At 40.6% G+C, this 26,149-nt stretch overlaps 3 protein-coding genes across 9 annotated transcripts; 1 reads left to right on the plus strand and 2 right to left on the minus strand.

Annotated features, from left to right (window-relative positions):
- Nucleotides 1-15: 15 nt before the first annotated feature.
- On the plus strand, nucleotides 16-4,069 carry LOC119892163 (probable gluconokinase). Of its 4 annotated transcripts, none has more exons than XM_038704299.1 (6): nucleotides 16-169; nucleotides 482-559; nucleotides 1,221-1,251; nucleotides 1,344-1,430; nucleotides 2,610-2,653; nucleotides 3,248-4,069. In XM_038704299.1, the coding sequence occupies exons 2-6, from the start codon at nucleotides 522-524 to the stop codon at nucleotides 3,615-3,617; spliced, it is 570 nt and encodes a 189-aa protein (XP_038560227.1). In that variant the 5' UTR covers nucleotides 16-169; nucleotides 482-521; the 3' UTR covers nucleotides 3,618-4,069. The 4 variants fall into 4 exon arrangements, with proteins under 4 accessions (XP_038560227.1, XP_038560225.1, XP_038560226.1 ...); XM_038704297.1 differs by having other exon boundaries at nucleotides 23-347; XM_038704298.1 differs by having other exon boundaries at nucleotides 23-347; nucleotides 486-559.
- A 1,594-nt stretch (nucleotides 4,070-5,663) lies between these two features.
- Nucleotides 5,664-11,420, minus strand: LOC119892358 (ubiquilin-1-like). The gene is made up of 11 exons (XM_038704560.1): nucleotides 11,163-11,420; nucleotides 10,869-11,011; nucleotides 10,068-10,195; nucleotides 9,639-9,901; nucleotides 9,236-9,397; nucleotides 8,986-9,148; nucleotides 8,547-8,668; nucleotides 8,154-8,237; nucleotides 7,819-7,934; nucleotides 7,520-7,691; nucleotides 5,664-6,996 (listed from the first exon to the last, which is right to left on the minus strand). The coding sequence occupies exons 1-11, from the start codon at nucleotides 11,292-11,294 to the stop codon at nucleotides 6,856-6,858; spliced, it is 1,626 nt and encodes a 541-aa protein (XP_038560488.1). The 5' UTR covers nucleotides 11,295-11,420; the 3' UTR covers nucleotides 5,664-6,855.
- Nucleotides 11,421-14,801: 3,381 nt separating this feature from the next.
- On the minus strand, nucleotides 14,802-25,926 carry gkap1 (G kinase anchoring protein 1). 4 transcript variants are annotated; one of them, XM_038703962.1, is made up of 12 exons: nucleotides 25,846-25,926; nucleotides 25,140-25,402; nucleotides 24,764-24,922; nucleotides 23,470-23,547; nucleotides 22,036-22,174; nucleotides 21,884-21,912; nucleotides 21,517-21,678; nucleotides 17,096-17,182; nucleotides 16,054-16,117; nucleotides 15,875-15,945; nucleotides 15,703-15,780; nucleotides 14,802-15,251 (listed from the first exon to the last, which is right to left on the minus strand). In XM_038703962.1, exons 2-12 carry the CDS (start codon nucleotides 25,386-25,388, stop codon nucleotides 15,210-15,212), a joined length of 1,158 nt encoding a protein of 385 aa, XP_038559890.1. In that variant the 5' UTR covers nucleotides 25,389-25,402; nucleotides 25,846-25,926; the 3' UTR covers nucleotides 14,802-15,209. The 4 variants fall into 4 exon arrangements, with proteins under 4 accessions (XP_038559890.1, XP_038559889.1, XP_038559891.1 ...); XM_038703961.1 differs by having other exon boundaries at nucleotides 25,760-25,895; XM_038703963.1 differs by having other exon boundaries at nucleotides 25,817-25,891.
- Between the last annotated feature and the right edge of the window lie 223 nt (nucleotides 25,927-26,149).

Here is a 26,149-nt window from a genome sequence, read left to right on the forward strand (position 1 = left end):
TACTTGCAGCAAAACAACTTCCGGCCATGGTACGAGCAAATAAGTAATTCAAGTAGGAGATACTGCGCTCGTGGTGTTTTATTATATCGCCTCTTTGGAACAACACAGCTTTTTGGGTGGCGTTTCGTGTGGTTGCATCGTTTTTACCTGTAAAATGAGTTTTGTTTAGGTAAAACCATAGTATTTAATTTCTTATTGTCTTAGTAAGCCTCTGAAAAAGGATGAAGAGTTTTAACGTTACAAATCAGAACTACTAATATGCTTAGTGACAGTATGCTACACATGTGCGGGGTAAGAAACGACTGTATGAGTAAGTTAAGATCCCAGCAGCTGCGGAAGTTGTAAGGGTAGGTTACATCAGATTAGCACTGATGTTATTGCTACATATTTCCATGGTTCACATATGTAAGCCTTGTTGACTATGCAGACAAGTTTATGCCAGCAGTCATAAAGGGATTTCACTTCTTAAATCCATGTCAAGACAGGACCTTCCTTCAGGTGTCTGAGGATCCACAGGCAGGATGATCTACATCATAATGGGAGTCTCAGGCTGTGGAAAGTATGTCTATACTGCCTGTATGTTTATTTACAGAAGCCGTGGCATCTCACAAAAGCACACTGGAGTAGAGCATAACCAACATATTTAGGTTTGTTGAGTCACATGAGGAAAATTATGCGTAAATGCTTTGGAGAAAATAAATACATAATAATGTACCATTACATAATTGGTTACAGCACACTGATATCTCAGTTCAAAAACTTTATTAACCCACTAGGGGCAATTAGTTAAAAGCAGCATGTTTGCAAAAGTACATAAAGCAAAACACACAACATGCACAACATACAGCTAGCTAGTATGTGCACATTTGAAACCCCATATGGATCCTACAGGGAGTTTAGAAGTCTGATTGGCGAAGGGATAAAAGATGTGGATATCTGTGACAAGGTCACTGAGGAAAACTGTAAGACAATCAAAATACCACTATACAGCAGCAACTAACTATTATTTAAATTATCATAAAATCAGCCGATTTCTTTCTCGAATAATTGATTAATTATTCTGTCTATGAAATGTCTGGAAATAGTGACAAATGGTCATGTCAAATGTCATGTTAAATTATTCCTTGATCATCAATATAGTTGCTCTAAAGTACATGATGTCACATTAACACACTATTGTTGCACTGAATTAATTCTGTCTCGCTCCATTTCTTATACAGAAGCACGTTAGGGGCCTTCCTATCAGAAAAGGTAATTGGACCCCCCCCTCCTCCCCACCCAAAGATTTTTTTTAGCATGACCCAACACTTATGTGTGTGCATGTGTGTTCTTCCACTTATCAGCTGGGCTGGCCCCTGCATGAAGGGGATAACTTCCACCCAAAGGAGAACATCGAGAAAATGGCTTGTGGTGAACCACTCACAGACCAGGTAAGCCCAGGTGTGTGTGTGTCCCTGCTGGAGTTGTATTGTCAGCTCAAATTGAATCTAATTTATGGAGTGAACCATTTCACTCCTGTCATGAGTAAATCATTGTCTCAGACTTGCAGCCACAGAAAACTCAACAAGTAGCCGGAGGAAGCTTCACTAGAGCAGACGGAGCCAACAGTGAAAGCAGCAGGGAGGGAAACTGAGCTCTTCATCACAGCCCACAGTCCTAAAATTCAGTTGAGGGATTTCTCCCCCTTTTTTTTTTTTCAACATTTATCTTTTCCCTGTCTGTGCTGACTTTTAAAATGAAGGGAGACCTCCAAATAATTGTCTGGCTACCTGCCAAAGTCGAGTTTACATGCTTACAGGCAGAATAAATCCCTGCCAACATTTAGCTGCAGTTTGCTGGTAGCGGTGTTTGGTGGCTCTTGATAACCTCCCACTCAGAAATCTGCTTGGAACGACGGGGAGAATCCCCCAGGGACCTGCTCTGTCCAATGCTTTGGCATATTTAAAAAAACACTCAGCGGTTGGCAGTTTGAGAATGAATGATGAAGAGAGGCAGAAATGTACATTTGGGATTACTGTCAGGCTGTGGCAAAAGAAAATGTGCCTTTCTTGCCAGGCAGGTTGAGGTTGGCATAACCAGACAGGACATGTGATTCCTCTCATTCCAGTTCAGCGCTTCATATTAAAAGCATTGCAGTGTGGGGGAAAAATGGGACTCCAGTTCAGATGTAACCAAATTAGGATTGATTCTATTTCTGACTGCAGTGTGATCAAAGTTCTGTTGCCTGACCTCTGTTTAATTCCCTGATTGGTTCTTTAAAAGACTCTTTTTAGTTGAGTCCATTAAACAGAAATTGTTGGCAGTTTTGAGCTCTGACTTGGAATAATCGTATCCACTATGAACACTTCCTTCTCAACAGCTTCTGCTGCATTATGCTCACTGCGACTATGAGTGTAGTGCAGCTATTTCGTATCTGAATGTTGTATTTTTAATTTTAGAGGAGCTTCACCATTGCAGACAGACACTGTTCTCATGAACATAGTGGAGCATTAAGTAACTAAAGAGCCAGATATTTTCCTCAGTTCTCCGTAGATAACCATAAAATAAATCTACAACAGGCTATTTAACAAAAATTTAACCAGTTGTTATGTTGTTGTTTGTCTCTTCAGGACAGATTGCCTTGGCTTCTCAAACTACATGAAGTCATTGAGAGGTAAGCATAAACAAACCTTTCATACACACAGGTTATTATGCACACTCACATGAACATTTTGCAAGAAAACACAACATACTTTTTATAACGACAGAAATGGAGAAGATGATGGGTTTAGAGGGTGAGCTGAAGAGCGGAGCAGCGAGGTAAGGAAATGCGACCGTGAAATTGTCGGGAAAAAAAAGATCAAAAATATCAAAGATGGTTCTGAAAATTGAGATGAAAACCAGAAAGCGAGGAGAGGGAGTTGGGGAGAGTAGAGACAGATTAAGTGAGTGAGAGTATAGAGAAGAGGTGAGGGAGAACTGAAACGTATGCCATCTCTTTCTTAAAACGACAACATCAAAGACTTTTTTCCTTAACTCTTCCACACTCAGTTACACACATTTTTCTCTATTAGTTTGTCCTCATATACCGTCTTCTCTCTTCTCCTCAGCTGTTTGTGACCAGAGCTCACTTTAAGTTTGTTTCCCCACTGTTTTTAACATCTTCCTTGTCATCCATACAACATTTCAGTGGAGAGCTCAGCAGTTATGACTAATTCTTTCCTGCTCTTACTAACTATGTGTATATTTGTGTGTCTAATCATCCCAGAGTAAGGTGTTCAGGCTGTGATGCTCTCGTGGTGTGCTCCGCCCTGAAGCGCCTGTACAGACAGATCCTGCTCTATGGCTCCAAAGCCATCGCACCCTCTTCCCTTCCAGACAAAGAATTCCTGCCTCCCACCAGCCCTGATGTCTTTTTTCTCTTTCTGCATGGCAACTACGATCTCATTCACCAGAGGATGGTGGCCCGGAGGGGACATTACATGAAAGAAGGCCTGCTGCGTTCCCAGTTTGATGTTTTAGAGCCTCCGTCGGATGAGGAGAATGTGTTGCCACTGGACATCAGGAGGAGCATCCCTGATATGGCCACGGAGGTCGAGAAGCACATCACCAGCCTCAAGTCATCACCAATGCCTTAACCACCGCAGCAGGTCAAAAGAGATCTTCATCATCATCTTCATGTTCTCAAGTGTGTTCAGTTTTTAGCCATGCTAATAGCGTGGCTCTGGGGATAGTCCACCACTGCTCAACAACTATAAGGATTGCTGGAAGATGGTCCCTACGTGAATTCTCTTGACTTCTGTGATCCTCTTCCTCTAGCACCACCAGCCAGACAAAGTTTTCAAATTTTCAGTGTGATGTTCTTTGGTGACTTTTCACCTTCAGTACATAATGAAGAAGATAATCTGTATGATCTTGTGGTGCATTTGTGATTCTAAAAAAAACTGCTGCTGGTTAGCTGAAAACATTTCAGAGCCCAAGAGCCATTTCAATATAAGCTGTGAGTGTTGGATAGTGCAAAGGTTTGAATTGTGACCAAAAAGTTGTTTTTTTGTGAAATAAAATTTAGGTTAGACATTTTATATCTGAAGTTTTGGAATCCTGAGTATTGTTTTTACTTTTATTTTATGTTTGCATCACATGCAGACATTACCACAACACCGGGAGCTATGGTTGCAACTATCTTCATTCATTTCATTAACTATTAGTATGCCAATTATTTACATAACTTACATATTATTAACTTACCTTACTCAATTTATTGATTAATCCTTTGGTCTATAAAATATGACAATGGTAAAGTGTCTGGCCACTGCTTTATTTGTACAGTTAATCTTAATGTATCAAAGTTATGAGTGCGCAACTTTTCCATTCATTTTTGAATTGTCTGTCACAGTCCAAAACTAAAAAATATTTAGTTCACAATCAAATTAAACAGGCATGGGATGCTGGAACTAGGGGTTGCTAGCTAAGTATTGCTTTTAAAATGACAAATGATTAATGGATTATCAAAATAGATGCCTATTAATTTTCTGTTGATAAACTAATTGTTTCAGCGATATAGGAAACCCATTAATATTTCAGAAAATAAAGCTTTTATTAATCCCTGAAGAGTAAACTTTTAAATGTGTATAGTTTGGAAGAATCCCAGGCCTCTTTCAGCTAATGGTAAAGATTTACCACTTTTCAAACTCTCTTAACAAATTCTACCTCACCATTTGTTTTGTTTCAGATGAATCCAGATCTTTCTGTTTTCTCTCCTCTGCTCTTGAATAGATTTTCAAAAATTGAAGCTGCTTTGCTGGAGTTTCTGAGAACTTAGCAGCAAATGGATTAATTTAGCTGCAAGCTACTGTAAATCTTGTTTTTGCATCATTTGATCCGTCACACCACCTTTCATGCACCAACATCACCTGCCAATGCACCAGCCGATCTTAGTAAAATCCTCACACTGAATAATATAAAGTAAGAGGAATAAAGGGCTCTAGCTTTAACACGTTGCTGCTGCGAGGCATGTTCGATTAGGTTGTTACCATATTAAAGGTCAAATCAGGTCAAGACTGTGTGATCCCTGTTTCCGGATCAATAAGCATCTTCAGAAGACACACACACGTGACCATGACCAAGACACCCCCTGGCTCTCTGCCAAACACCTCTGTTTTTGTGGTGTGACTCATCTCCAAACCTCAATGTTTTTTTCAATATTTTAGCTACCTTCTAATGCAACCCCCCCCCCCCCAAGGTACTTGCATATCTCACACATCCAGATGAACAGTTGCACGCACACCGCTAGGGATTAAAACCCCCTCAGTCTGGCAGCAATTTACAAACACACACACAGATGTTGAAGTATGTGTCATGTGCGTCAGTTAATCCACAAAAGCAGGAATGGAAAACAGAGTGCAACCATCTCACACACACATACACACCCTAAAAGGAAAGGAAAATAATATGAGAGTAACAAAGTATCAAAGTACAACTTTCACTGTTCAAACAAGTGTAACTGCCCTCTAGTGTTCATAGTGGAGTAGATGTAAGTAGTGCAGAGAAAAAAAAAATACTTTAAAAAGTCTGATTTCAATCACTAATAATAACTCATTTTGATGAGTAAAGGATTTTCGCTCAAATTCTGGGTTGGATTATATGAATAAAAATAGTAACACGTGTATAATAAATGACCAGGCCAGTTTGCTTTTGACTTTATTGATGATCACTACACCAACTCTGTGTACAACATTAATATGTGTTTGCAGCTTCTCAAATGTAGTAATCTTGACTGTAGGAAGTTGTGATAGAGATTTTCCCCAATTCTCTTACAATTTATAGGCTAAAATTACAATTATTTTAATCATAAATGAAAAATACCTGCAGATTAATTGATAATGAAAATAATACACAAAAAAAGTCAATAACAGAACAGCATTCAACTGTTTTGCTGATAACATCAGATCCACAAGTCAGCTAGATGAGTGAAAGAGTGAAATTCAAAGGGATACAAAGTGCAGCCACTCCTTGGAATGGTGTATTTACTGGAGATAGGTTGAATATAAGCTTAAGTATTACTTGTCAGTGCAGTGAATGGTATTTAGGTTCAAAGGGTTTGTAGGAACAGCCTCACCAATGTAAATAAAAAGTAAATCATCATAATCATCATAGGTTGTGTTGTAAGTTCCAAAAGGGTTAAAATCTTTTTTTCCCTCAGTTTTGGACTAAATTTTTTTCAGTCCTGATTGAATCTTTCTCCTCAGAGAGTGTGTTGAGAAGATTAACTCTGCAAATCAGAATTTCTGTGCCTGTGTGAGCACTTTTGGCTGTGCACAAAGTCAACCTCACCATTTTCCACACCTCAGCCGCATCTACCTTTAGAGACAGAAACTTTATAATGATCTGGTGTTTCTGATCTTTACAGCACAAGAGCAGCAAGGGAGGGCAGGAACAGCACACAACAGATCCTCCGTGTACTTCCGGGACATCTGACTGACATCTGTCTCTACATGTTTCAGGCTTTCCTTATTGTCCAGGTGGCAAGATGAAAAGAGCCTGAGCTTCATAGCGTTGCACAGAGATTAATAATACATGACCTGCCTCTGAATATGTTTGCAATTGCTACAAGTCTACGTATATGAGGTGGATTGGAGTACCTGCACGGATCTGTACCAGTGCATGTCACTGCAGACTGAAGTTAGTATGGTGAGTTAAGGAACTTTGAAAGTGCAGCAATATAAATATGGCTAGCATGTCTCTGATGTTCATTTTTAGTGTAAAGCACACATTATCATTAACAATGATAAGTTTATTATTATTATTATATTTAAGTGTCTGTGCATTCACTTACGTATGTATATGTGCACAGATCAACATCTGTGTGCGTGTGTGTCAGAGACTGAGCAGTTGTACAGCAGTGGTGAAATCTCCTCCTGTGCTGATGAGGGCCTGAAGATTCGCCTGTCTGTCTCTAAAGCCCATTGAGCTCAGCTGCTCCAGCTCCTCCTGGAACTCGGCCTCATCGCTACGGACCTGACAGGACATGACATGACAGGAGGGTTATTTAAAGTCTTACTTGTTACAATAACACGATCAAAACGAATCAGTAAACAGGTCCTTGTGCCTCTGGGAGTGAAAATGTGCTATGTGTCTCTCCCCTAATTTGTCATTCACTCTAAATAAATAAGAAAAAAATTAAGAAACAGAATGAACTTTCAGGAGATCTTGCAGTATAATTTGTTCGATTGAGCAGCATACAGTATACTTTTTTTCTTATATGACTGCTCTGTACCACACAAAAGTATGTGGGAACCACGGGTAGTAGCACTGACTCCTGTTTTACTCACAAACTTTAAAGAGTAACTCAACACTAGATTTTGGAAGAAAGGTAAAACATAGCTGCAGTGGCTTCTACAGGTTTAAAGGTATAAATCTCTTGCAACTCTGACCACAACAAACATCACAACTGGATGTGTCCAGATGTGGTGTAACATGGTTCTAACGATAGATCAATAACAGAAGCAGAAAACAAGGTTATAAGGAAACATTTAGATACCCTATAATTGCTGTTAGCCAGTGCCTGTAGCATCTGTTGTACAAACTGCTGCTGCTGCTGCTCTGTCACCGTGGCAACCCCGGGACCACTTCCTGATTGGCCGTTAAGGACAGGGTCGGATGCTAGCTCAGGGGAGGCATTAACACTGTCTCCAGTGTTTCCGAGCCCAGCCCTGCAAGACAGATATGTGGTTTGCATAAACGTTTAATCCAGATTCTACCGAGAAACTAAACCGATCTTGTGAGTAATCTTCAGGTTGAAATCTACAGTGTGTGTTTGTTTTGTGTATTTATACTGACGTTGGTATCAGTGCTGGAGCCTCTGCAGCAAGAGTCTGTAGGGCCTGTTGGATCTGTAGCAGAGCTTCCATGGCTCTGGGGTTCAACATGGCTGACAGCAGCTCTGGACTCTGCATCTACATATTTATTATTCATTAATACTGAAGAAATTAATAAGAAACAATAAGCACTGGCGTTTGAGTGGAGACTGTGTGGAGTGTACTATGGAAGACTACAAGTAAATGAAGAATGTCTCATACACAAGACATTTTGCTTAATGTTGAGCAGATTATGATACTGTAGGTGATCTAGTTTCAAGAAGTGATAGTGTTTAAATGTGAGGAGAGTAAACGAACCTGTTGCAGGAAGAGAGGGATCTGCTGTCTCATCTGCTGCTGCAGCTGAGGATTTCCTGAGAACAAAGGGTGGCTCAGCAGCATCTGAAACAGTGTGAAAATGTGAGCCGTATGGGCTGTAAGCCCTCTGTAGGATTTGGGTGGAGATTGTGTGGAGAGATTATGCGGATATGTTAACAAGAAGTGGGGTGGTGTTGTAGCCCGGTTCCACACCTCTGAATTGCAGTCCATATGATTCAGACGCTAATACGTTGCAATCTTAAAAATAACTAAATGGTTGGGAAGAATGTGCAATGTCAAGTGAAAGAAATAAGTGATCTGGCTGCCTGTCACGTGTTCCCTGCTATGCATGTTTATGTGCTTGCATCCACCCATAAATTGTGTATGCGTCACCTGTGCAGCCAGGTCAGGATTCTGGCTGAGGCAATTCAGAAGACTACTGACGTACGGCCCAGACAGCAGGCTCTCCATCAGTCCTGGACTGGATGTGATCTCCTCTAGCAGTGACTGCATTCCTGAGGAAAGTGGGAGGAGTGCACAGATACAAGATGAAGAAAAGCAGGGAGAAATATATATTTATAGTTATAGTTTAGCCAATTAAAACTGATGACCTCTTTCTTGGTTTGTTTTCGAGAAGATGGCAGTGAGTACCAGTGCCTTTAAAAGAACTAAGAAATACATCAAAGGACAAAAAACTGAAAAAACCTGAGTAGCATCCATGTGCATGATTGTGAGTTTGCCAGATTGGTTCGATTACCCAGCTATCCCATCCCTTATGGGCATGAATTTCTTAATTAGTGTAGTTAAACTGTGTGAATTTGTATTTTCGTGCCTGCAGTGCTCTGAGGGTTTGGATCAGATCCAGACGTGGCGGTCACTTCTCTGAGAGGATCTGTGGAGTGAGCAGAGAGGGTTGGAGTCTGCTCGCTTTCTCTTTCAGTTGGCTTTTGATTGCCAGATGATGCAGTCACTGCCGGGGGCACTCCTATCTGGATCTGACACCACAAACAACAGGTTAAAAACCCAAGATTAGTTTGACACTATCTGAACAGATCAGGAAAACATTATTTCCAAACCTATACCTGTGATAATTTGAGACTTTTTGTGTCTGTCTTCTGAAGGCCATCACAATCACCAGTGATGGTTTCAGGGCTGTCCTGCTCTGGCGGCAAATTGCCAAATACTCTGTCTTTATTACGCATCACTTTCTCTATCATGTCAGGGTCCCTGGCGAGCTCCAACACCTGAAAAGGGAGACAAGTTTAAGAAGATGTTGAACATATGGGTCGGAGAAATTAGCCAAGGAGGTCCTAACTATGTTCAAGTAGCAGTTGTCAAACTGCTATAAGTAGTATCTTGGTACAGTGGGGCATTTTTGCATGTACACAGTATAATGCTGGCAGTTCTTTGGCACACTAAACCACTCACAACTTGGAACAAACCTGTACCTCAAACACACACACACACACACACTTTTATCCCCACCTGTGTGATGACGTCTGTGTTGTTAAGCATATCTCCCACCTCGGGGTTAGTTTGCAGGAGCTGCTGAATTTGAGGATTAGACAGAATGAGCTGTCTGGTTAGTTGAGGGCTGGAGGTGGAGAGGGTGCTCTGCACAAAGGGGCAGCCCAGGACATGGCGCATCATCTCTGGGTCAGCCAGCAGCTGGCTCTCCATCTGGCGCTGGAGCGTGGGGAAGAAGCCACGTCCGCTGTTTGATAGGCCAAGACTGTCCAGACCTTCCACTTTGGAAACAAGATCAGATCCAAAGAACAGAAGTATGTAAGCCCAGACAGAGAGAAGAGGAATTTTTTAAATTAGAAACATAAATAAAATGTGAGATTTGAAGTATGAGGAAAAGGTAGAAAATAATTGGAGATGAGGGGAGTTCTTGTGTTGTGCAGTTCTTACCCAGGCAGAGGGGAGAGGTGGGAGATGGTGTGACGATATCAGGGTTAGGATCCAGAATGGCTGTGAGCTCTGACGGGACCACTTCTGAAGCTGGATCACGGGTGGGTGCAGCAGACGACTGCTGAAGCCTGAGAGGGATGGACTGAATGTGAATATAGAGTTCCAGGACTGTGGTGAAAAAAACTGCGTATGTATGTGTAGGGGAAGTTTTGGGGCTCAAGTGGAATTTGATGCATTATCTGGGAGTCTGATGATTCTGTGTAACAATCATAGGATTTAATTTGCCCATTATATAAAAATATTACTGAATTTAAAACCATTTGAGGGTAAATATGTTTACACAGTAAATTAAAGGCGAATACCATCCATTTTTTCATTTCCATTTGTTAGTGTGACCCATAACAGATAACAAATGAAGGAACTGAATATGGTGCTAACTTTGTTGTGTCCAGATGAGCTTTAAATTCTGGTTTAAATCTGTTGCAACAATATAAACTTAATTTTATTCTGGTAGTGCAACATGGAGTTCTTCTACCAGTCTGTCTCACAGGACATGACAGAAATGACCACACCATCATTGTTAATGTATGATTTCTATAATTAGGCAAAAGTGGTCCTGGTTTACAAACATTGACTTCACAAAGGTAAAGTGACTTATTTCAAAAGGAGTCCTCCTAGTCATCCTTGATGTAGATTACTAAAACACACAGTATACTATTTCAGCCACATAATGTACAGTACTGTAAAATATATAATCTCTCTGATGACAAACGAGTAATTTCCAGAAATGTTTCTGTGTACCTTTGGATCATGCACAGGCTGACTGAGCCATCTTGTGCTTTAAGGTGACTCAGGAGTTCTGACTCTCTGAGGATCCGGCCGGAATGGATCAGCACGAGTCGATCTGCCGGGACTCCCAGGCGCTCTGCTAGACCCCATTTCAGCTGCGCACACGCAGACACACACACATACACACGCACACGCACACAAAAATCACGCTTTAGTCATTATTTTTCACATTAGTCCACAGCTCAAGCTCAAATCGTGCCAGTCCTACCCACACAGCAACCCAAGTGTCAACCCAGATGTCCTGACCTGTCTGGCAGTGCAGCCTCTTTCAACGGTGAAGTCTTTGCTCTCCGTGAGACTTCTGACGGTAACGTGGATCGTTTCAGACCTCTGACTATCACTCGGTGCTCTCGGTTCGTTTCTCACTGCGTCTGACATCTCGGTCCTCTGACGAAGATGACGATAAGCGGATCTGGAGAGAAGCGCACAGTCCCGGGAAGGAGGCGCGTGTCTGTCCCGATGACTCGGCAGAAAGTGGTGTGGACACCAGCTCTGACCCGACTGCGCAGGGTGCTCCTGCAGCTCATTATGTTTCCGTTTTCAATGTAGTTTTTTTTTGTTGTTTTTTTTTGTTTTAACAGGAGTGCCACTGTCTAATTATTATATAACCAACTTAAAAACATTGTAGGCTACCCTACACAACAAAATTAGTAATTATCATCGGCAGTTCTAATACTAGGCAATATGCTCTCAGATTTATTTTTTTTAAAAATCCTTCTAGATGTTTTCACAGCTTCAGAAAAATCATATTATCCACATTTTTACAAAGTGGCAGTACTATATGGGTCCAAAAGTCAAATATAATAATAAGTAGGTAAGATGTGGTTTGCGTGTTGCGTGTAGGCTACTGTGCAAAAGATGTGTGTGGGAATGCTTTCAAAAATTGACCGATATAGTTAATAGATGATATTTATCAGTTAACAAAATGCAAAGTGAACATCAGAAGAAAATATAAATCACATCAGTATTAAACTATCTAAACAGCATCAATTCTTCTAGTTACACTTGCAGACAGCTTTTGAAGGAACTCGGCAGGTATAGGTTGGTCCAGATATCTTGTAGAACTACCCTCAGTCCTTATGTGGATTTAAGCAGCCTTAGTTGCTTCTCTCTCTTCGTGTAATCCGAGACAGACTTACTTTTTGTTGAGATCAGGACTATGTGGGGGCCTTACCATCACTGCCAGGACTCCTTGATCTTCTTTAAGATGGAGATTGTTCTTGATGACTTATGCTACATGTGTGGGGCCATCTTGATGCTGCCAAATAAATTTGGGGCCAATCAAATTCCTCCCTGATCGGACTGCACGATGGATAAATATCTGCCTGTACTCAGCATTGAGGAGACCATTCACAACTCCATTTACAGACATGCAGCCCCAAACTTGCAACAAACCTCCACAATGTTTCATTGTTGCCTGTGTGACATCAAAATGTGTGACCTATCAGATTCTGTGACCCAAATGGCAAGTTAAGCGCCAGAGGCTTTATTGACGATGTGAAGCGGTTGCAATTTGGTTTGGTTTAGGCACCAAAAGTACTTGGTTATGGTTAGGAAAACATCGTCGTTAGGAAGCATGATGTTTCTGCTGTCTGCTGCAGTAAGTTTCTTTGGCCAACCACCACTGCGTCTACGGTCCTTGGTGTTGCCCGTTTCTTTGTGCTTCTTCAAAAGAGTTTGGACAGCACATCTGGAAACCCCCCTATGCCTTGAAAGTTCTGCCTGGGAGAGACCTTTCTGATGCAGCATAACTACCTTGTGCCTGGCGCTGTGCTCAGTCTTGACATGGGTGGATGACTTTTGACATTAAACTGTCTTCAGCAGCCTCACAATTTTACCTGAGTTTGGCTGTTCCTCACCCAGTTGTATTACTCCTACACAGCTGTTTCTTTCAGTTAAGGATTGTGTTTCAAACTACATGAATTGGTGATTATTAGTAGTAGTATATGTAGTATATCAAACAAGCTGTTTGATATAATTGTTTAATCACACACCGGACGCTATGACTACAAAATCCCAGACTTTGTGCATGTGGACCTAGAAAAATTGATGCCGTTTTAAAGGCTAAGGTCACACCAAAGATTGATTTGATTTTTCTTCTAGACACTCCGTATTTTATTAATTGATTAATATGAACTATAAAAATGTATTGTTTTGAAAGCATTCTTACTTTACAGCTCCCTACTTTTTTTTTTTGCTAAAGTCCTTGTCCTTTCTTTGCAAAATGTCATGCGCAGCTACATATCTTCTTACAAATTAGCACATTAGTGGGATAAGAAGAGGGGAGAATAATGAAACATAGTGATGTAGACATAATCAAGTACGAGAACTCCTCCTGATACAGAGTAATCAAATAAATATCAACCATGAAGTTTAAAAACTTGAGCCCACAGTGGCTCGGAGTAAACTACACCAAAAAGGAACATTCATTGTGTCAGTAAAAATATTTATCTAGGCTTTTAGCTCTGTAACATCTATATTTAATGCAGCACTTAACATGCAGGCTTCTTAGAATTTTATTATACATAACATCAGTGATATTAATTACAAGCCACCAGATGTCACTGTTTGTAAAGTAAATGTTCTTTGTCAAATAATGAATTCAGAGTCCTGAAGAACAGATGTACATTTGCCAACTAAACATTAATTCTGTGAACTCGAGTCCAGCATAGTGTAATAAATATAGGTTTCAAGTTTTGCAATGCTTTTACACCAAATTCTATCTACCCTACCTGTGATATGCAACTTAAAAATTGTAACATCCGGCAATTTTTGCCTCTTTTTAAGTGGCGAGAGTGAAAATATGTCATCCTCAACATTCGTTGTGTGATGATTTCACAATGATGAAGACAGTTGGAGAACAAAACAACTAAATACAAAATAAGATGTAGGCTCTACAGGAAAATTTATTTCCTGGGCAACTATCAGGTTTTTCCCAAATGACATATAGATATTTAGGCTATTATTTCGAACAGTTTTACAAATAGAGCATATAGCTGCTGTAAATGGGAGAAAAAAATCTCCCTGGGACAGTACACCCACAGAATACCCTAGGTTTCAGCTAAGCCCCAAATGTTTACATCTGCCTCCACCCCGGTTGGAGGGGGGCTTTAAGAAAACCTCTTCCTAGATCATACTTTTGTCAGAGAGCTTATCCTGATTTTATTTTCTTTAAATAGTCTTTTTCTGTTTCCAAATCTTTATTTTATCTTACATTACCAGAAATCATTTGTTTATCAAAAAAAATCTCGTAATTTTTATAATTTGTAGATTTTTAATTTGCTGCTTTGTGTGAAGCACTTTGTAACTTTGTTTTTGAAAAGTGCTCTCTATGATGATTATTATTAAAGTTTGTAGTGCCTGCAAGTCATGGACAGGTAATTTCTTTAATGCCCAGTGTATAATATTTAGGAGGATCTAATTCACAGAAATGCAATATACATAACTGTGTGGTGTATAAAGACCCTACATAATGAACCATTATATTTTTATTACCTTGATTATTACCTATGACCCATTTTTATCCACATACACAGCGGGTCCTCTGATATGGAAGTCTCCATGTTGTGCAGCCATGTGTCTACAGTAGCCCAAACAGACAAACTGCTTTACAGAGTGCATTTCGTCACTATGTTGAATACGTACAGATAAGTAGTCTGGTTTGTTAGAAGTAAGATGTGTGAAATTTGGACAAATGGAGGACCACACGTATTATTTAGCACAAGAGCCGACGTGGCGTGTCAGACACCGAAGCTTCTTGGAAATGTAGAGGTGAGTGCTAGCTGAGTCGTTAGTTGCAAGTGGCAATCCTCACCACTAGATGCCACTAAAACGTACACACTGAACCTTTAACTACAAATATTAAAAAAAACAAAAAAAACAATGTTTTTTCACTGAAAAAGTATTTTATTTACTTAACAGTGACAAAAACAAACATTTCACATCTGTCATTTCAGCAATACACCCCACAGACAGCTCAGGCACACGGCCCTCAACAGTTAGATGAGCCTGCAGAGAGCAGCCCTCTGTGCCAAGCCACCAGTTCAACACAAACTTTAAACTTAATAATTTTCAAAAGCTTCTGTATTCTTGTTCAACTGTGTAATACTTTCTGCTATGTCTGGAGTGTGTCCTGTGTGTGTGTGTGTGTGTGTGTGTAATTACGGGGGCATGCATTATATGCTGACATGAGTCAAAGCAAAAAAGAAAGAAAGAACCCTGATTGTGATCAGTAGCGTTTTTCTTCATTTGTTCATTTAATTTTGCTTTTAAGGTCTTTTCCTTTTGAAACCTTCATAGATCTGTCTCCGAGCCTTTCTTCCCTTTCTTGTTTCCCTGCCAACAAGAAAAGCCCAGAAAGTATACAATTATTTATAACATAAGTATGACAAAGTATTGTATCCGCTCAAGTTAAAAGATACGTAGTGGAAAAAATATTAAATAAAACCCACATTTTTTACTAGTTTAAGTTTCACTAAACCTTAAAAAAATAAAATGAAATGCTCCAAGGCATTATTAAAGTTAACTTAAACTAAGCTTACTTTGACCCTGACTTCAGCTGGGTATAGTAATAAAATACATTGTACTCTTATCATTGAAATTCTGTGCTGTGTCTGTTCTGTTCTTACACTGTAACTTCTCTCACCGCACCTGACTTACTGGCTGCCTTTTCTCTGGTCTACACACAGGGAAAGAATGAACATGCATGCAAGTGCATACACCCGTGTACACACACACACACACACACACACACACACGGCTTCTCATTGGGATCATTTGAACTCACCTGATGTTTTGGTTGATCTGACTGCAGACCTTTGACTTTAGACCTTTCTTGTTCAAGGGCAGCGTGTAGTAACGTTACCTTAGAAACAAACAAGTTTTTTAATCAAATGCAGACAAATGTAGAAATATCTCACTCACTCATTTTCCCCTTGCTTAATGTTTATGCAACACACCTGTGAGGACAGTTCTTCTTTTATGTGTAGTAGCTCTTCTACATGTAGAAGGATTTCTGCTTTATCTTTCACTGAAGGGGGGAGGTTAGAAACGTCACAGAACATCAGACAGATCACATTAAATCTCCATCAGGAAAGAAAGAAACGCAAGACTTCAAGTGTAATTATGCTCAACTCACTCTCTCCCTGTTGGAGCATCTTAAGCAGCTGGGAATTTCTTGCTTTCACCTCTTTGTATTTGACCTGTAGAGTTGAAGAGCAAGAACAACAGGCAGACCGTGTGGACAAAGTGGTTTAAGCAGTAGACACGTTTATACATTTCTTTCAGACTGGAAACCTGTCACTACTGGAGTACACAGCCTCCATGATTTGAGAGAGATCACTCTAAAACATTTCAAGTTCACAGGGAAACAGAGGTTGATACTCAACAGATGGTACTTTCTTTCTCACCACCTCATCTCAGCCATTTCTTGCACATTTTATCATGTCCTCATTTTCTTTTCAGTAAATCATTACCTGTCACTTAAAAAAGGCTGCAGTCTACAGCAGCAAATGGGCAGTTCTGATCCTCTGACAACAGATTAAAGTCTTAGTGTGTCCACCAAAGAGTTTTTTACTGAGGCCTTTTTTCAATTCATTGCAATGGGAACACAGTGTTTGAGATGGTAAAAATGCCAGCTGTGTGACGAGGTGCTGAGCGTCTTTTCCACGCTGCCCGTTTTTTGCCCAGTCACCAAGAGTTGAAAAATGCTCAACTTTAGGAAAAATGCAGTGCTCACTTTTTAGCCAGCCGCCCAATCACAGTGCAGTAAGGGCGGGACAAACACCACACCGAGCCATCTCAGCTCTTGAACGAAACCATGTGCCTCCTCGCGGAGTTATTTCAGCACATCACCTCCACGGATATTATGTATCATAGCAACTAAAGCGTCTCAGCCGAAAAAAACGCTGCGCCTCCAAAGCGCACCCTAGCACTCCCAAGTAGCCGTTTTCAGAAGAGCAGGTGGCTTTTTCAGCTGATAAACGCTTTGGTGGACACAGGCCCTTTTTAGTTTTATTTAAAAATATGATCATAATTGCATGTCAATTGTGTGTCCTCAAATAACTTGTTAAAATACATGAGTCTACAGATATATTTGTATGCAATATGTGATAAATAGATATTTCTGGCAGATCAGTGTGAAATTATAGAATGACGTGGAAACTGCTCATACTGCCGACCTCCCACTGCGAGATGGTCTTCTTTAGCTTAAGGATTTCCTGGTCTTTCTTCTCCAGCTCATACTTCAGCTGCTCTGCTCGGGGGTCCTAATGGGAAGGACAGGGAGAAAAGAGCAAGTTATATTCAATAAATGTTGGATTTTATTCACTTGAAACATACACGAATTAGGAATTATTTTTTATTAAGATGTTTATTTTGTTGAGGAAAAAGGACTGGAAAAAGCTTGTACTTGAGTTTTTTTTACTTATATTTACACGTGCATTGTGTCCGGGCGGCTGTGGCTCAGGAGTTAAAGCGAGTTGGCCGTTAATCGGAAGGTTGGTGGTTCAATCCCCGGCTCCCCCATGCTGCATGTCGAAGTGTCCTTGGGCAAGATACTGAATTCCGAATTGCACCTGGCGGCTGTTCCACCAGTGTATGAATGTGTGTGAATGTTAGTTTCTGTTTGAGCACTTAGGCTCAGTGTATGAATGTGTTTGACTGGTGAATGCAGATGTAGTGTAAAAGTGCTTTGAGTGGTCAAAAAGACTAGACTTCTAGAAAGGCGCTATACAAATACGGAGCATTTACATATTTTTTGACAATGTTTTGAATGCTCAAATCCTCTGGTTTGTGAAGTTATCCACTGTTTGGCCTCAAGTGTTGCCCATAAAGAAGAGTTTAAACCACAATTAACCAACAGGTTTCTTCAACTAACTCACTCAGAAGCAAAAATCAGCCTTTAAACTCGAAAGAAATAACAATTTGAGACTTATCGTGAAAATTATCGATATCGAAAGATATGAAACTTTTTATCGTGATAACGTTTTTGGCCATATCGTCCAGCCCTACGTTAAGTGTGAAATAGAGAGAGACAGGGTACCCCCAGGATTCTCAAATGTAAATTTAAGACTTTTTAAGACCACCTAGGATTAAATTTAATACCAACTTCACTGCCGTTTAATGGGAAATCTGTATTAATTTTAAGCTCGAGAATATTATTAAGGAAGTTACATGAATTTAATAAAACATTTTATTATAATACGTTCATACGTTTAACACATTATAGCTTTTTGGGGTGTGTTTGTACTTAATAAGATAACTTGATAAGATAAAATGAATCAAGGACGTCGCTTTGTGTTGAAAAGTGGTGGGGACATAAGGGTTCAGATTAGGAGTGTGACAAAACTCTTAGCTTACATGCACAATTCACAATATTGGGTTCACGAGAACAAGGCAAGAAGATATTTTAACACTATTTGATAAAATATTCAATGCTGAAATATATTTAAATGGGGGTCTGGGGGTCCCCTAGGAAATTTTGAGTACTAAACACTTAATTTCCTGCATTCTGGAGACATTTTCTGCACCAATTTATGGTAGAATTGTCTTTATGTAAATAAAGTGATTCAGATTTTTTTAGCTTTTTTAGCTTTATCTTTAAAATGCATTGCATGTTTTCTTATCGTGCAAATAAACCTTTCTCAAAGTATTTATTTGTTTTTTTAACATTTCTTGTTGCAAGCCATTTTTCAGAACATATCCACAGTGTAAATGACACCTACGAAATGAATACAATATTTGTGCACTCTTAAGGGGTGAAATCAAAAATAACAAACAAATTGTGTGGTATGAGTTACACCTTGGCTAGGTAAGGTAAAGTACTATATTATGCCAATTGCTTCAGTGATTATTCATCCTGTTCTGTTTTTCTAAAGCATCTAAATGCTGCTTGAAATATACACTGCTCAAAAAAATGAAGGGAACACTTAAACAACACAATGTAACTCCAAGTCAATCACACTCTTGTGAAATCAAACTGTCCACTTAGGAAACAACACTGATTGACAATCAATTTCACATGCTGTTGTGCAAATGGAAAAGACAACAGGAGGAAATTATAGGCAATTAGCAAGACACCCCCAATAAAGGAGTGATTCTGCAGGTGGTGACCACAGACCACTTCTCAGTTCCTATGCTTCCTGGCTGATGTTTTGGTCATTCTTGAATGCTGGCGGTGCTTTCACTCTGGTGGTAGCATGAGACGGAGTCTACAACCCACACAAGTGGCTCAGGTAGTGCAGCTCATCCAGGATGTCACATCAATGCGAGCTGTGGCAAGAAGGTTTGCTGTGTCTGTCAGCGTAGTGTCCAGAGCATGGAGGCGCTACCAGGAGACAGGCCAGTACATCAGGAGACGTGGAGGAGGCCGTAGGAGGGCAACAACCCAGCAGCAGGACCGCTACCTCCGCCTTTGTGCAAGGAGGAGCAGGAGGAGCACTGCCAGAGCCCTGCAAAATAACCTCCAGCAGGCCACAAATGTGCATGTGTCTGCTCAAACGGTCAGAAACAGACTCCATGAGGCTGGTATGAGGGCTCGACATCCACAGGTGGGGGTTGTGCTTACAGCCCAACACCATGCAGGACGTTTGGCATTTGCCAGAGAACACCAAGATTGACTGCCATTAGGTACCGAGATGAGATCCTCAGACCCCTTGTGAGACCATATGCTGGTGCGGTTGGCCCTGGCTTCCTCCTAATGAAAGACAATGCTAGACCTCATGTGGCTGGAGTGTGTCAGCAGTTCCTGCAAGAGGAAGGCATTGATGCTATGGACTGGCCCGCCCGTTCCCCAGACCTGAATCCAACTGAACACATCTGGGACATCATGTCTCGCTCCATCCACCAACGCCATGTGCGGATGCTTTAGTCCAGGTCTGGGAGGAGATCCCTCAGGAGACCATCCGCCACCTCATCAGGAGCATGCCCAGGCGTTGTAGGGAGATCATACAAGCACGTGGAGGCCACACACACTACTGAGCTTCATTTTGACTTGTTTTAAGGACATTACATCAAAGTTGGATCGGCCTGTAGTGTGGTCTTCCACTTTGATTTTGAGTGTGACTCCAAATCCAGACCTCCACGGGTTGATAAATTTGATTTCCATTGATAATTTTTGTGTGATTTTGTTGTCGCCACATTCAACTATGTAAAGAAAGGAGTATTTAATGAGATTATTTAATTCATTCAGATCTAGGATGTGTTATTTTAGTGTTCCATTTATTTTTCTGAGCAGTTTTTTGCAGTAGTATTGGCTTGAAAGCAAAGGGGAAAAGGATTTGGGCTCCAGTTTGTATTTCCCTCGTTCTTGTGATTGGCACGTCTGGGTGATGTAAGTTTAATGTGCGTTAGTTTGATGTTTCCATTCACATCATGTTTGCCTACAACAGCGGCGCAAGACGACACACAGACATGGTCCTCGTCTCATACACACCTGTCTCTCTGTTGCTGTTGTAGCATTAACTGAGCAGTAACCTGCAGCGGGTCTTCCAGCTCTGCTGTTCCATTAGCGCTCGCCACAGTGTGACAGGTGTTGTGCCGAGTTCTGCCTGCCTGCCGAAAACTGCATGCACCTCGCGGGTGCTAACAGTAATTTATGCTGAGAAAAGAGGTGGATGCAAATCTCGGCAGGTAGCCTACAAAATTTCATCTGCCGAATTATGCATCCACCTCTTTAGGTCCTTGTCAGACACTTTGCTGTGCTCATTGATCAAACAGCGTTATCACCACATAGGCTATATTTACTGAATGTCAAGGAATGGTACTTCTACTAAGTGTATTAAAATATTAAAGACTCTAAACGTTCAATAAAATATATACTTTGAATCATTTATCACCATTGATGAAGAACATTATAGCATTTAAAAGCATTATTTGGAGGTGAATTCTCCGCAGGCAGGCAAAACTCGGCATAACACCCTCTCGCATGCCGATCAGCTTGTTGTGCTAACCTCACCGTCACTGCCCTCAGCCTCGTCCGCCAACTTGTTCGTATCTCTGGCTTTCTGAATTTCAGACACTTGCCCATTCTGACTCATCGAGCTAACGTTAGTAGCACGTCAGAGACGTTTTCTTTTCTAACAACTGACTGATTCGCACAGAGCTGGATGCCAGAGCTCGTGCACCGCGAACACTTCACAGTCCAGAGCATAAAGCTGAACACTGACGTGAACAGTAACGTTACCTGTACTGCCGTATACCATCAGAGTCACACCAAATGGAGTATATTATTAAGTCTCACACACACAAAGTATTCATTTATGACGTTACGGCATTAATTAAGTCCTACGAAAGGACAAGAAAAAATGTAAGACCTTGGTAAATGAAATGCAATACTTTGGTAATGAAATTTAAGACTTTTAAGGCCTTATTTTTGGAATCTGAAATTTAAGACTTTTTTAATACTTAAGACCCCGCGGGTACCCTGGAGAGAAAAAATAATAAATCAAAATGTGGTAAAAGTGTGTGAAAAGGAAATCCACCTCTGACTGTAGAATTTTAAGCTGTATAGCTGACAGGCCAGGTAAAAATGTTCATACCCGAGTCTAACAAACAGCTGGATGAATGTTTGTTCATGGGTGTGTTTTACCCGTCTGCTCACCGGTTCGTGTTCTGTGGACGTGCTGACTTCTTGTCCCTGGCTGTTGGAGTACTGCTCACGTCTCTTCTCCTGTTGGACAATCCGACTGACGTCATCCTCGAGCTTATTGAAAAAACGCTCCTCCTGCCCGACTGCCAATGCCACGTTAGCCGCTCTGGTGTCCTGGATGGCAATAAAGTCAGTTTTTTTTAATAGGGACGTGCCACACCATACATGACATTTAATCCCAAACCTCTGTGCATATAATTTACAGGCATTCTATATTTATATACGATAGGGATTAATAAGAGACTGACTTTCAAATGTGTTCCATTGATTTGACAAGAGTACAACTTTATGATTGGGGATAAAAAGATGTTTCGTTCACCTCTTTTTCTTGTTTCCTACTCAAATGTTCTGCAATAGAGACAAAGTACATTGACGTAAATATTATTTTGAGGAGCATGTTGAGCTATAGACTGCAGCCACACAAGATCCTAATTTAATGGCATTTGAAACGGATCGTTACGTTTCTCTCACCTGCACTGCCTTCAGCCTGGAAGTCCTGCAGTGAAACTGTCTTTTTGTCTTTTGCCTGCTGATTCTTCTTTTTTTCCTTTTTCCCTCCGCCCTCTTTTCCTCCTCGTGACTTTGGCGAGGAAGCGTTTGTGTTGTTGTGCTGAGTGAAAGCAGATTATATTACTTATAGTGAAGGTTCTTAACTTAGAATTACTATTTACAAAAAAATGGCACAGAATATGCACACATAGAGAAGAGAGCGTCACACACAATTTTTCTGTTATATTAAATCGCACACAAAGTCTTTCCCTGTAAAATGGCCTCCAGCTAAATTTCAGATGATGAATTTATAAGAGTGATGATTCAGCCTATTCATAATCACTTCACTTTTACAAGGAGAACTTGCAACTTCATCAACGGGAACACGAATGAATGGTTAACAGCCCAGTAAAACTGATACTGTAAAACTGATTCATGTGTACAAATCTTTCTACGCTGACCAGGCTATCTGCAAACTTTTTGAAATGAAATTGAAAACTTTAAGGCAAAATATGCAAAACCACATACAGAATTATGTAAATATAGTTAAAATGTTAAATGCAATTAACTGTGTTACACGTGGCATGAAACAAAGAGCTTTCTTTTAATTAGAATTTGCTTGAGATCCTTTAATTAGACAACAGAAATTTGTAAAAAGATAAAGCAATATGAAATACAATATTATTGCCCAGCCCTAATGCACATACTGTAAATACAGACAGGACTGTCAAAACTGAAGACTGAACACAGACAAGTCTGAAGTCAGGAGTCCAAAAGAGCCCGAGACTGAATCAAGAACCAAGCCAATAAAAACTTCTATTCAAAGACTAAGCTTTAATCGCAGTACTTTTTAATCCAGTTCTGTCAGAGTTAAATAACATTCAGGATTAGGAAACCATCAATGGTATAGTTTTTTCTGAAGTATTAGGGTGGGCAGTGCATTAAAATCTAGCTTTGCTTGCAAACATAGTCTGGTGATCATCCTCCAAATCCAGGTGACCATGGTGGTATTTGCAGCAATCAGCTGACTGCACCACAGTAAAAAACTAAACATAAATTACTTATTTCAGTTTGTCTAGTTGGTCAGGCTTTATGCCACCTTGCCTATACTGAGGCATCGGCTTATGAATGCCTATGAATGTTTCCTGTAGCACAACCTTTACTGAATCGTTGATTGTCTTAAGTACCTCCTGAATCCTGTTACCTTCAGAGAAAATCATAAAAACAGGTGGAGAAACGGGCCAAACATACTGAGGGCTAATATAAAATGGGAGAAAAAAAACTACTCGACCAAGAGCCAATTTATTTTGTATTTAAATATGTTGCGTTAAATCCTTCAGGTTGATGTGATTTCACATGGGTCTGCAACATCTCAAAATGAACATGTTTCATAATCAAAAAATTATAGAAATGTACCTGTTTATTTTGTTCAAACTCCAGTTTACTTAGAATCAGAGCCTTTTCCAAGTCGGCCTCATATAGCTCACTGGTCATCTACGGAGGGAGGAGGAAAACAGATGAGAAAGAACATCCATGTGAGACACGTGTTAGTGCTGTCTGTAAGGTCAGACATGAGCTGCTGGAAATACAGTTATATCAGGGAGAGACATACATTTCATGCATCTGCTCTCTAATGCCTGTAACACAAGATTTATGTCCTCCAACAAGTTTTCAGTAACAGGAGCAGAAAAGAGGGGACAAGTTTGAATACCCAGCTTCTGGCTCATACTGCTGCACACAGCCCCTCAGCCAGTCCTCTGCTGCTGAATTTAACAGTCTAGTGCTAGATTAGATCTTGAATGTAGCCATTGGCCACTCACTGCCACCCTCTGTGAAGCTGAGCCGCGGGGTACCTCAGGGGGCTGTCCTCGGACCACTCTTGTTCTTTCTCTACATATTACCCCTGCGGTATGTCATCCACAGGGTTAATGTGAGCTTCCATTCCTACACAGATAAAACTCAAATGTATCTCTCTGTTATCATGTTTGGCCCAAAAAATCCTGCAGAGGTAATTATCATCGGCACCGCTAATGCTTAGGCTTCACAACATCTGGGCTTCATCATCTATGAAAACATCCTCTGCTTGAACAAGCATGGTTATTGTCCAGTCTTGCTTCCTGCAGTTCGGGAAAAATCTATAAGATCAGTTCATATCTATACACTAGAAATATAGAGACGGTCATACATGCTTTTATTAACTCCTGTTTGGACTATTGTAACTTTCTCTATGCATGTTCAAAAAGCAAAAAACCTGCCTCTTCAATAAAACCAAAAAACAGAGTACATTATTCCTATTTTAGCTTCTCTTCGTGGCTCCATCAGCTTGATTAGCCTGCAAATCACCCACCCAAAGAAATAGCAGCGTAGGGAGGCTTCAGCAGACTGCGCTGTCATCTCTTTACCGTATTTTTCCACCCGTGATCCATTATCACAGCAGCAGGTGAGCCGCTTGCTTGTTAATGACGCAGTCTATCAAACAACTCAAACAACCCAAACTAACATTTGCACCCTGTGTTCAATGTTGCTGTAACGTTACCTGGTCTGTGCTTGTAAAATATCCACCGCGACTTGTAATGTCATTTCACGTTTTTAACCAAGTAAAGCCTGTGCGAGTGAACACATTCACATAAGACGACTTTTTTTTCTAAAGCGATTTCTAGCTTTGTTTTGAAAAGTGTTATATAAAGTTTATTATTATCATTAGTATTACCTGCTCATCCCTCTGCTTCCACTGCTGCCACCCCTCTGCAGGCATGTTGTGGTCCCCAGATGTAGGACTGAGAAGTTCACCTGCTATTCCTGACAGTGTCATACACGGAGGTGGGGCACAAGACTTCTGAGGAATCTTCTTGAAGGCCAGATTACGTAACTGATTGAAAGAGAGAGAGAGATGAGATTAATTCATTTATTGAGTGCCAACACTTGCTCTAAACAGCTGAGAGCCAAACAAAACAAAGAACACAATCGGTTTCTTTGTAAAACCACCCTCTGCAGTTTCAGTTCAGGTGAAGTGAAACAACAGAGGAGCACAATCACGATTGATGTCTGTCACAAAACGTAAGTCGTGAGATGCTTCTTTCACTCACCTCATTTGCCTCGGTCTGCTGCTGTTCCTTCTTCTTCTTTTTTTTGTCTTTCTTCTTGTCGTTGCAATGAGCAGCTTTCCCCCCAGCTGCTCCTGCCTTTCCTTGTCGGGGCTTCCCGGAGGAGTCCCGTCCACCTTTGGTGATGGTCTTCCCCGCATCGGAGGCGTCCGAATCCGAATCCGAGTCTATCTGGAGCAGGGCGAAGCGGGAGGCGGTGGTGGGTACAGTGATCATTGCAGACGATGCCATAGCGAAAAGAAAAACTAACCGATGACAAAAAAAGGAGATAAAGAACAATACAGTTAGGATAACTTGAAAACAACAACTTAACGTTAGCTTTTTGTCGCAGGTTCTTTTCAAATACAAATATCACCTTATCTTGGCCTACATAGTTTTACCAACAGAATATACAGTTAGTATGCCTATCCAGAATAGGCAGTCATGATGTTACATGCATAGTAGCTAGCATCTGGTGCCAGACGCAGCTAGCATTACATAGCAGCAAGTTGTTAGCTAACGTTAGCTCTACAACGCACAACTGTGTTAGCCGATTTTGTTAGCTTCTAAACAAGTGCAAAAGTAGTGATGCGTTACAGTCAAAAACACATTAACGGACTTACGTTGACCTTTTATGTTTATTACAGTCGCTGACTGGTTTTTGAAGAGTATGTACTCACAAGAAAAGTATCTAAAGAAGACTTTTCACCTGTTCGTGAGAGTACCGTCTGTTACCGTTGGTTTGCTATCAGCAACTGCCTGAGTACAGCTGCCCACTGGGGCCAAAAAGAGTAAAGGCTGGGATTCCGATTGGAGACTGCACCCTGCTATCACCTCAGAAATGTATTATTAATGTAGTTATCCGATCTGTAATGTGTACTTTGTATATTGTGTGGCGTCTATACACTGTTTTCTGCCAGAATCTGATTTTAAAGCAAATCATTAATTGTCCTCTAATAGTTTGCTCAGCTGTGATTTTTTTTCTCTTCAACTTCATTTATCATAAATTACAT

The sequence above is a fragment of the Micropterus salmoides genome, unplaced genomic scaffold, assembly GCF_014851395.1.
Source record: "Micropterus salmoides isolate LMB-PRFRI ecotype aquatic unplaced genomic scaffold, ASM1485139v1 Ms_hic_scaffold_7, whole genome shotgun sequence".
Taxonomy (NCBI): Eukaryota; Metazoa; Chordata; class Actinopteri; order Centrarchiformes; family Centrarchidae; genus Micropterus; species Micropterus salmoides.

Excerpts from the sequence above, each read along its gene's own strand:
- LOC119892163 (XM_038704299.1), top strand. The coding sequence starts at position 522 with ATGATCTACATCATAATGGGAGTCTCAGGCTGTGGAAA. Across the intron at positions 560-1,220 it reads GGAGTCTCAGGCTGTGGAAA|AAGCACGTTAGGGGCCTTCC; the intron begins GTATGTCTATAC and ends TTTCTTATACAG. Across the intron at positions 1,431-2,609 it reads GTGAACCACTCACAGACCAG|GACAGATTGCCTTGGCTTCT; the intron begins GTAAGCCCAGGT and ends TTGTCTCTTCAG.
- LOC119892358 (XM_038704560.1), bottom strand. The coding sequence starts at position 11,294 with ATGTCAGACGCAGTGAGAAACGAACCGAGAGCACCGAGTGATAGTCAG. Across the intron at positions 9,902-10,067 it reads CACCTCTCCCCTCTGCCTGG|TGGAAGGTCTGGACAGTCTT; the intron begins GTAAGAACTGCA and ends TTGTTTCCAAAG. Across the intron at positions 8,669-8,985 it reads AAACCCTCAGAGCACTGCAG|GAATGCAGTCACTGCTAGAG; the intron begins GCACGAAAATAC and ends CACTTTCCTCAG.
- gkap1 (XM_038703962.1), bottom strand. The coding sequence starts at position 25,388 with ATGGCATCGTCTGCAATGATCACTGTACCCACCACCGCCTCCCGCTTC. Across the intron at positions 24,923-25,139 it reads AGCAGACCGAGGCAAATGAG|TTACGTAATCTGGCCTTCAA; the intron begins GTGAGTGAAAGA and ends TCTTTCAATCAG. Across the intron at positions 23,548-24,763 it reads GGAAGCAGAGGGATGAGCAG|ATGACCAGTGAGCTATATGA; the intron begins GTAATACTAATG and ends CTCCCTCCGTAG.